Raw genomic sequence first — 10,497 nt, 5'->3', positions numbered from 1 at the left:
ACCAATGGTTGAGTGACACGTTTACTTTGAAGATCTTTCTTCTACCAAAAGCAAAAAGCAAAAACTTGAGGGGAAAAAGCTGAAGCCGACCATGAATCGGCTTTTTGACTAACGATGAGCCGCCGCTAATAATTGGCGCCAAATTTTGCACCCTAAGCTCCGCCACTCCACCACGTGGCAGCAGTCCAAGGGGGACTTGATCACTAAGCTCGACGCACTTTAAAAGCTGTTTAGTGCTTTTATCTTGAAGTTCAAACTAGAAAAATAAGGCTGGGAAACAAGTCAATCAGCTTGTAGCTCGGTTCATATTCAGCCGGTAAAATAGGCTCGAGAATCAGAACCTAAACAATAGGAATCTTGCTTGACTTGACTCATATGAGTGTGTTTAGTTAATATATATTTGAATTTATTTTATATGTAGAATATATGATTGAACTATTTTGTTGTCCAAAATTTGCTTTAGTAGTGGAGTCATATCTAGCCTTGAAACAATGCACTTTATTGTAATCTTATTTTTTAAAATTTGAAAAATGTGCTTTTTTTAAACAAGTCAGTTAGAACTCAGCTTGTTATGTGCTCAATTTCAGTTTGGCTCGTCACAAGAATGAGCTAAACTTAAACACTTCAAGCTTGGTTCGTTTACGCCCGCTTCAAAAGGCTTAAGGTAAGTTTGTGCTTTTTGAAAAATAAAAATATTATTCAAAAGATATTCATTTTATAAATCAAATAAGTTTCTATGAGAATTGCTTTTGAGATTCTGAAATAAAAAAAATTATGTTTGATTGTTTTTGGGCACTGATTAAATAGGATTCAATTTATAAATCTCATGTCATTTCAAATAACATGATATGCAAACCCCTCAGGGTGGGTGTCTAAGCATCCAAATATGAGGTAAGGCGAGTGGTGAGCTGAGCCGCCACAGCTCGGCTCAAGCCGAGTGAGAGAAGGGGACAAATAAAGGCCCTCGAAAAATGGGGAAGGGTCTGAAAAGGCGGGAAAAGGACAAGCAAGAAAAGAAGGCTGACCCCACGGCGACGTGTAATTAACAACTACCGTCCAGATGGCGCCGGATTCCGGCAGCACACCGGAAGTCCCACTTTTCCGTCGGAGGGCGCCTATAAATAGTGGCCTCAGTCAGGTGGGGTGTACGAACGAGGTTGGTGGAAGCGTGTTGTCCGGGGATTCGAGAGGGCCTGAATTTCTGAGGATATTTTCTCCTTCCCACGATTCCCTTCATCGTCCCCGTATTTCTAGGAGTTACTCTCTCTCTCTCTCTCTCTCTCTCTCTCTCTCCTCTGCTGGAACCGGAGATTCCAGGATTTTCAGTTTGGTTGGAGCGGGAAAATTCTGGATATCGTCGGATTTTGGTGGAAACTCGCCGGAGAGGTGAATTTGAAGGCCGGACCGGTGCGTTTCTGTCCGTTTTCTTTTGAGTGCGGTGACGGCGAGTGTCGTTTTCCGGTTCGGGGTTTTGATCACGATTCGACCGAGACGAGCAAAACATAAGGGATTCTCTGGCTGAGATCGAGTTCCTGTGATTCATCTCGTCTCTTCCGCCTTGAATCTCTCGGTTCCGGCGCCTCTTCAGGGTTGTTTTCCGGTAAAAATGAAGTTTTTCTAGGTTTGCGCCTGAGAAAGAGGGTAAGATTTCGGGATAAAGACTGATTTCCCGCACCGATCTGGGTTTTTTCCTTCCCGGTTCGCCGATTGTGGGCCAGCGGGAAGGATCGGTTGGGTTTCGTTGTATGTTAGAATTAGGGCGAGCGAAGGTCAAGTTCCGAAGGCCGCAGGCTTGGGATTCCGACAGGGATGGAGCAGAAGAGCATTCTCGTGTCCGCATTGAGCGTCGGGCTCGGCGTCGGCGTCGGGCTGGGTCTGGCTTCCAGCCAGACGGTGGGCAAGTGGGCGGCGTCGTCTTCTTTGGCGATCAATTCTGAGCGGATAGAACAAGAGTTGCATCGGCAGATCGTGGACGGGAAGGATAGCAGCGTCACGTTCGATGAGTTCCCCTATTACCTCAAGTGAGCAGAGTTTCTTAGTTGCATTGCTTACTCGACTCTTTCCTTTATTACTGAAACAATATACTGGGTTTCTATATGCTTCCTTTCATTAATGTTTTCTTGGAAGTTATTCTTATGGTCATTGCCATTTCAATAATCTAGATAAAAAGATCAACCGTGGCACTCTAGGATTCCTCTTTTTTCATTAGTTATTGATATTGAAGTTATCTTATCCGTTTTGTTTTCTTTTATCTACCAAGAATCTGCCATGGCACTCTAGGAAATATTTTATGGTTGACTCTGTACTATTTATACTTTCTTTTTTCTTACTATTATATTATTGGTGTGCTCTCTTGGTTCTGTTGATTGGGGGGAATCTGGAACGCATCTGAATGATCTTAGATCAAAGAGACTTCCATTTTTGTCTAGCTTCCTAAATATGGGAATGCTCATGGCAGTTGGGTAATGTGTATGTGCCTTTGGTTTGCTCAGATGTAGAATGCATATTATGTAGAAAAACGAAACCGATCTTTTCCTTTTAGTTGTGAGATCACAGATATGTATATATCCTCTCCTCCCTGCGAAGAGCCTGTTTGGGTATGTTCTGTATCCCGTCATCATGTAATGGGAGGTGCCTTTGTACTCCTGGTGGTCGATTTGAAAAAAAGAAAGTAGCGGGTCTGTATTAGTGCATCCTTGCCAATATGGCCCGGGTAGGCCATAACTTGATGTCCTGATTTGCAACCCACGTTGGGGTGCTGCACAGGTATTCCTGAACCAAGTGGTACTTATAGATGTATAGGTGCTTAAGTGATAAATAGCGTGGTTTTCTGGGAAAAAAGTCACAACAGCAAGAATCAAACGATATATTGAATACACTTTTTAAACAGCAATTTCTCGTGATATTTTCAAACTACCGCAACATTGTTGTGAAAATGTAAAAGTCGCATTTTAACCATGATGTTTACATTTTTAACGACTATTTTTTTGTGAAAAAACATGGAACTTTATTTTTTTATATAGTTTTATTTTATTTCATCATAAAAATTTATTTTTTATTTTTTATTTTATGTATTGTTGCTGATAAGAGCATGAAAAATATAAAAGTTCTCAATTTCACACCAGAATTTGGCTGCTGATATTTGCTGTTTTAAACGTTTTTGTCACTATGATAGGTACATCACCTTTGTGTTGGTTTGGAAGCTAGGCTATAGTGGTGCACGGTAACTCTGCACCAACAGTGTCTGTAGATGTATAGATTACCCCTCTTGCTATCAGTCCAGAGTGCGGATCAGGTCAGGGGTAATCCTGATGGTAAACTTTCAAGCAATGTTGTTAAAATTGGTCTGAATCATTCATGACCATTCAAAACTGGCCAATTCAAATTCATTTTTTTAATAATTTTTAAAGGGGTTAAATTTTTTTATTTTGGAATGATACATGTCATCTGATGTTTAAAAGGGGCCGATTCATGATCGATTCGATTTGATTTTTTCATTTTTTAAGAAACTGATGCACCTAGCGAACCAATTTTAACAACATTGCTTTCAGGGGTCCCTTGGATTCTGTTCATCCATGGCAAAAGCTAGAACATCTCTAGTGAACATTTAAACGGCAGTGGATGGCTGAGAGCAAAAGCTCTAGTCATGGTGGTTGGGTGCCATTCCTCTAGTGGATGCTAGCCATCCAAGGGACCTTGATGCTGATACCATCAGGTGTTCCACTGACCTTATGTTTGCTTGTTAATCAGGGTTTGTCATCCATAACCATATTGATATGTGTGTCAACATCACATAGAGGGCCAAGCATATGACACTGTGATTGTTGGTCACATACTGATAGCATCAGCATATCTTCAGTTGCTTTCTATCTTTAGCACTTTCAAGGCATGACGTTACCGTACTTATCATGATATGTTGTCCACACTCCTTGACTCAATTTACGTGGGCTGTCCTTTTAGTCTTTGAGTGTGCTCAATGTGTAATAATAATTCTATGCTTAACGTATGCCTTTCTTCATAATTACCAAGAGGAGTATATTATGGGAGGTGGACTTCTGTTCAGGGACTGGGCTCCAATACAGAACCATGCTTTGAAATGAGAGTGGTGCAGTCTAGTATAGGTCGTACATGGGGGCACAGTGTTAATTTTATTCCTTTGCACTAAGTGTTGTCTTGTAGGTGGCCTAGTCTATGGGAAAAAATAAATTTCAGCCAGTACAATGTGTGCATGATTTGTTGTTTACTTGTTCACTATGTTAAACATACACTTGCATTAGTTGCAGTGTATCTTGTGGATGGCCTTTGGGTCATAAGGTCAATTAATGGTTCAACATGGACATTCCATTAATATGCATGTCGGATTTGTTGTTGGCTAGTTATCGTTTTTGGTTAGGGCTATTTAAATTATCATTTTAGGCTTGTGTAAATTCTGGTATCTTTCTAAAAAGTATCCTGTAATGTGCCATGAAATTATTCTGACATTTTATTGAAATGATTTTGCATCTTTATATTTTTAAAAGTGTGTTTTATCGCATAAATAAGTGTATCAATTTTGTGTTTTGGTTGAAGAAAAATTGTGACGTGTTCACTTACAATGTAAACAGTGGGCAGACGAGGTTGTTATTGACAAGTGCTGCATATGTACATCTAAAGCAGGCTGATTTTTCAAAATATACAAGAAATCTTTCCCCAGCAAGTCAGGCCATTTTGCTGTCTGGTCCTGCTGGTATGTTATGTGCAATTCCATTACATTCTTTCTGAACTTTTAGTTTCTTTTGGTACTACTCTTCAAGTTCGTTAAATATTTTCCCTGCCCACAGAGCTTTATCAACAAATGCTTGCAAAGGCTTTGGCTCACTATTTTGAGGCCAAGCTCTTACTACTTGATGTAACCGACTTCTCCTTAAAGGTCAGAACCAAGAGCCATGTTTAATCACCTTCATATTTATGACTTGTTTGCAGCTGATAACAGACTGGCTTTTTTCAATTACAGATACAGAGCAAATATGGCAGCAGCAGCAGCAGCAGTAGTGGCATTGATGTAAGTTCTTTTTTGTTTTTTCCTTGATAAATTGCATGGTTTTTTGTCCGTTCATGCAGTTACTTGAGCACGTGATGCAGTTTTTATGGTTTCTCTTAATTTTCACGTCTCATGCTTGCTTGTGTTCTGGCGCATGCACTATGCATGACCACATGATTTCCTCCTGCTTCTTCATTCCTACCTCCTGCATGCATTATGCATTATTGGTAGAAAAGAGAAGTGGGCTTTTAAAGAGTGAACAAGGTTGGATTCCATTTTAATCAAATGTTATTTCGTACTTTTTCATGTAACATTAATCCTCTGCTTGCAGACTTTGAAGCGATCCATCTCTGAGATAACATTGGAGAGAATGTCAAGTTTCTTGAGTTCCTTTTCCATTCTGTCACCACGTGAGGAGCCTAAAGGTATTGAGTTAGATGGTTATATTCTTGCCATAGAAATTATCCTTCATGCTAGTTATTCTTATCTTTTCCACATGAAAGGCATGACAATGCCACTACAAATGGCACAATATCTCTCACTCTTTGGCAGCTGCTCAGCATAATCTTCATAAAAGCAACAGTCACAGACATAGGCTATATTTTGAAAATATAACGATAGTATCTCTATAAATTCATAAAAGGATACTTAAGGCAAAATATCACAAAATTTTGATAATATCATAAATTTATATATTGTGATAATATCACGATATTATCATGCTAAGATCACATTATTGTCAATTACTTTTTTCTATATCTCAGCTACGTTCTTCTTTCTTATGCATTTTATTATCTAAACATGCTATTTTCTTACTTATTTCTGATATTTTTATATTTAAAAAAAATTAGGCCCCATGTTTTTCATGTGATTTATCATCTAAACCTATATTATTTGCAAGAAATTGCCTTTGCTGAGATATAGCTAAGGCTGATATTTGTGACTGGATGCTCTTCTGCTTGGGATTCTGACAGGCATGGAGCAAAAACTGGATGACTGGTTTTAACAAAAGCTGGATGACTGGTTTTAATAACCTCATTTCGCAGCTAACTACTGCAGTCTGTTTTGTAACCCTTCCCCCTCCCACTCCCCCCCCCCTCCACCCACACACACACACACACCCTCCAAAATGAAAAGGAACCAAGAGAAAATGGAACAGGAACATGTTTGAAATTACATGTTGGATCCTTCTGTTCAATGGCTGAATTACTATCTCAGATACTGTGACTGAATAAGCGCATGGTTGTCAATTTTTAAATATGAGAAGTCAAGATGATTTTATAGACCTTTTAAAGATAGTGTTGAATGAGAAAGTATCAATAATTTCCTATCATATATTTATTTTTCTGGCTTCAAACTTATTCATAGGGTCCATTGCAGGGACCTTACGGAGACAAAGTAATGGTTTGGATATGCAGTCAAGGTATATATTTTTTGTGATAATTAAGTTATAATTGTCTTCAGTGCGGCTATATGTATTTTCTCTAAATGTCCTATCAATTTATCTGCAGAGGGTCTGAAGGCACGCAAAATGGTCCAAAGCTTAGAAGAAATGCCTCAGCTGCTTCGGATATCAGTAGCCTTGCATCTCAGGGTGCTCCTGTAAATCCAGGTAACGTTAACCAATGCCAATGCTGGTTTATGCAATTTATGTTGTATATTTATTCTTGTATATCATTTTTTACAGTATATCTTGTCATCCATTTTTGTATGTTGCCTTGCCTGTTCTGAATTGCAGCTCCTTTCAAACGCACTATCAGCTGGTCCTTTGATGAGAAAGTTTTTATACAGTCTCTTTACAAGGTGAAGTCCTACACTTTATACTTTTAGGACCTGGAAACAAAATTGCATTCAGGCTTCTTTTTTTCTCAATCTTTTATTGAGAGTCCTGTACTTTGTTGTTCTGGGGAAGAATTCTTCTTGCCACGAGCTAGCCCTATGCTCAGTTTTGTAAACTATTGGCGTATGACTGATCAAATTTAGTTTTGGTTTTACTGGATAGGTTCTGGTCACAGTCTCAAAAACAAAACCTGTCGTTCTTTACATCAGAGATATTGAGAATGTTCTCTTTAGATCCCAGAGGATTTACTCCTTATTTGAGAAAATGTTGAAGAAACTTTCAGGATCTGTTCTCATCCTTGGCTCAAGAATGTTAGATCCTGAGAACGATTTTAGAGAAGTGGATGAGAAGTTATCTCTGCTGTTCCCTTACAACATTGAGATTAAGCCACCTGAAGATGAGAACCACTTAGTTTGTTGGAAGACGCAATTGGAAGAGGACATGAAAATGATCCAGTTTCAAGATAACAGGAACCACATTACCGAGGTTCTAGCGGCAAATGATCTCGACTGTGATGATCTTGGTTCTATCTGCCTTGCGGACACAATGGTTCTGGGTAATTACATAGAAGAAATAGTGGTATCTGCAGTATCTTATCACCTAATGCACACCAAGGATCCTGAGTACAGGAATGGGAAGCTTGTTATCTCATCCAAGAGGTAAGAAACATTGCCTGTTTTTGTTTTGTTCTTTTAATGCCCCATACCTTTGTCTTTTCACACCATATCTTTATATAACAGTCTGTCACATGGATTGAGCATATTCCAAGAAGGGAATCTTGATGGCAAAGATACTCTGAAACTGGAAGTTAATGCAGATGCCCTCAAGGTATGGCTGTTTTTATTACAGTGTAAGGCCAATGAATTTTCAACCAAAGATTTCTGCCTCCAACAAATTCTGCATCTTCCAGGGGAATGAGGAGAAAGATTCAGCAGCTGAGAACAAGGGTGAGACAGAGAAGCCAGCTTCAGGAGTGAAAAAGGATGGGAATTTGGTGACTCCAGCCAAGGTACCTGTATTTCATGCTGTTACCCTTTTCTCATGAAAAATTGTTTCCTCGTTTTTTTCATATAGTTATCCATCAGTGTTGTAACTCTAATTGAATACCTTTGCGCTTATTTATAATACCTTTAGCCGATTGAAGTTGTGACTATTATTTCTGTCTTCTATTTTTTATAACATGTTCATGTTTCCGTCTCTAATCTTTTATTGTATTGCATTCTTTAACAGGAAGTTCCTCCTGATAATGAGTTTGAGAAGCGCATCAGGCCTGAAGTGATTCCTGCAAATGAAATTGGAGTAACATTTGCAGATATAGGTGCCCTTGATGAGATAAAGGAGTCACTGCAGGAGCTGGTCATGCTTCCACTTCGAAGACCTGACCTCTTCAAGGGAGGGCTACTAAAGCCTTGCAGAGGTATATTACTATTTGGACCACCTGGGACCGGCAAAACTATGCTTGCCAAGGCAATAGCGAATGAAGCTGGAGCCAGTTTCATCAATGTCAATATGTCTACAATCACTTCAAAATGGTTTGGTGAAGATGAGAAAAATGTCAGAGCTCTCTTCACTCTTGCTGCAAAAGTTTCCCCCACAATCATATTCGTGGATGAGGTTGACAGCATGCTTGGGCAGAGGTCTAGAGTTGGTGAGCATGAAGCCATGCGCAAGATCAAGAATGAGTTTATGACCCACTGGGATGGGCTTTTGACAAAATCAGGTGAACGCATCCTTGTCCTTGCTGCTACCAATAGGCCATTTGATCTTGATGAAGCTATCATCAGACGGTTCGAGCGCAGGTATACTGCATGGTATTTGCATGTATGGAGTGCTTACATGTGTATATCTACTTGTGCGTCCAATTTATTTTAATAACCATGAACATGGTGCGCAGAGTTATGGTTGGCTTACCGACATCTGAAAACAGAGAACAAATCTTGAGGACTCTCTTGTCTAAAGAGAATGTGGAAGGAATCGATTATAAGGAACTTGCTGCCATGACTGAAGGATATAACGGGAGTGATCTGAAGGTGAGTTAAGATGCATGCATCTGGTTTTACCTACTACGTCAATATCTCTTTTTCAGACTTTTAATGCTGTCTGTCTTTTGGTACAGAATTTATGTACGACTGCTGCATATAGGCCTGTTAGGGAGCTACTGCAGCAAGAATTGGAGAAGGTAAAGCATTTAGTGAGATCTTTTTATAATAACTTTTATCTTGTTTTCAAGATCAGTCTAAAACCACTGCAACTGATAGGAGCGGAAGAAGAAAGCTGTAGAAGAAGCAGATAAGGCAAGGGAGGAAGCTGAGTCTGCTGAAGGGGATAAGGAAGAACCAGTAATTACTCTTCGGCCTTTAACAATGGAAGACATGAGGTTTGCAAAGAATCAGGTGAGAGCCATTTCCATGTAATAACAAAAGTCAATTCATGGATTGGGCTCCTTACTGAGGTTGGGTTATGTAGCATTTCTGCAACTTAGTACTCTGTATTCAAGTAGAGCTCACGTTGTGAGGGAGGTTGCTCCATTGTTCAAAACTGGTGACTGGTGTTTAGGCTGTAGGATCTTAGACGGATCTACCTTGCTATATCAGGGAAGGCTATTTGCTTCGGGTGTGGAGTTGCACACGCTCATTGAGCTAAGCAAGATAACCTAACACTTGTTAGTATATAGGACAAGCCAACCCTGATTTTGGTCTTTGGAGATGGGAACGACTTATTCTTGCAGTATTGATATCTCCTCTTGGTTTTCTGTCAATGTTCGATATACATAATTGAAACATTTTGTTCATGTAAGTTGAATTATGAAGTTAAATCTTAGTTTTCAAACCTCCATCAGCACAGCATGTGTAGGCTTTGCTACCATTTATTATGAGACAAACTTGGTTAATTGCATCTTCTTAGTTAGATCATGAGACATGATTAACAAGTGGATGAAGCTAGGAAAAGAGAGACCACTGAATATTTTCAAGGAGCCAGTTAGAGGGGACATGAAGGTAAAGTGACTGAAGTTATAGCTCTAGATAGACAAAAACGGAGAAATAGGACTCGCAAAGTCGATCCCATATAGTTGGGATAAGGCTTAATGATGATGATCTTCTTAGTCAGTTCCTAATCTCACATCAAAATTTTGCTCTTTTTTGTCTTTCTGAATGAATTAATATTTTGATTCTGGATTTTACATCCACAGGTGGCAGCAAGCTTTGCATCTGAAGGATCTGTCATGAATGAATTGCAGCAGTGGAATGAGTTATACGGCGAGGGTGGTTCAAGGAAGAAGAAGCAGTTGACATATTTCCTGTAACATGCAAAATATTGGGTCTCATTTTCTGGCTGCTCCCCTCTTGATACAAAGTGTTAAGATGGCCGGAATCTGCTAGCCCTTACCAAACCTGGTTGTTTTGCGGGTTTGTGTCATTTATGAGGGGGTCCTGTTTATTAGTAAGGGAGAGAGCAAAATATCTAAATTCTATAATATAGTGTATTGGTTTCTCTTCTTTTCATTTTTCATCTTTTCTGGTTCCAAAATAGCTTTTGTACTTATTATGCCTCGGATGATGGTTGTGTATGTATTATGTTAGTAATAAGAATGAATATGAAAATGGCCACTGGTTTGTGCCCATGTATTAAAGTAAAA

The 10,497-nt window shown here is 39.3% G+C and overlaps 1 protein-coding gene across 2 annotated transcripts; it reads left to right on the top strand.

Moving 5' to 3' along the window:
- Window positions 1-1,149: 1,149 nt before the first annotated feature.
- On the top strand, window positions 1,150-10,497 carry LOC149814348 (uncharacterized). Of its 2 annotated transcripts, XM_089988679.1 has the most exons (17): window positions 1,481-1,600; window positions 1,719-2,021; window positions 4,605-4,726; window positions 4,821-4,909; window positions 4,994-5,041; window positions 5,352-5,445; window positions 6,401-6,443; window positions 6,532-6,632; window positions 6,759-6,823; window positions 7,023-7,519; window positions 7,601-7,688; window positions 7,771-7,869; window positions 8,091-8,659; window positions 8,755-8,890; window positions 8,977-9,039; window positions 9,119-9,253; window positions 10,051-10,497. In XM_089988679.1, exons 2-17 carry the CDS (start codon window positions 1,810-1,812, stop codon window positions 10,162-10,164), a joined length of 2,475 nt encoding a protein of 824 aa, XP_089844805.1. In that variant the 5' UTR covers window positions 1,481-1,600; window positions 1,719-1,809; the 3' UTR covers window positions 10,165-10,497. The 2 variants fall into 2 exon arrangements, with proteins under 2 accessions (XP_089844806.1, XP_089844805.1); XM_089988680.1 differs by having other exon boundaries at window positions 1,150-2,021; window positions 7,134-7,519.

This window comes from Nuphar pumila, chromosome 15 (assembly GCF_984573655.1).
Source record: "Nuphar pumila chromosome 15, dmNupPumi1.hap1.1, whole genome shotgun sequence".
NCBI classification, from domain to species: Eukaryota; Viridiplantae; Streptophyta; class Magnoliopsida; order Nymphaeales; family Nymphaeaceae; genus Nuphar; species Nuphar pumila.
Note: the sequence above shows the minus strand (reverse complement) of the source record. Positions and strands in the feature narration are given on the sequence as shown.

What these genes read in the sequence shown, in the direction of transcription:
- LOC149814348 (XM_089988679.1), top strand. Translation starts at nt 1,810, where the DNA reads ATGGAGCAGAAGAGCATTCTCGTGTCCGCATTGAGCGTCGGGCTCGGC. An exon ending in TTTGCTGTCTGGTCCTGCTG is followed by an intron (nt 4,727 to 4,820) that starts GTATGTTATGTG and finishes CCCTGCCCACAG; the next exon opens with AGCTTTATCAACAAATGCTT. An exon ending in TTATACAGTCTCTTTACAAG is followed by an intron (nt 6,824 to 7,022) that starts GTGAAGTCCTAC and finishes TTTACTGGATAG; the next exon opens with GTTCTGGTCACAGTCTCAAA.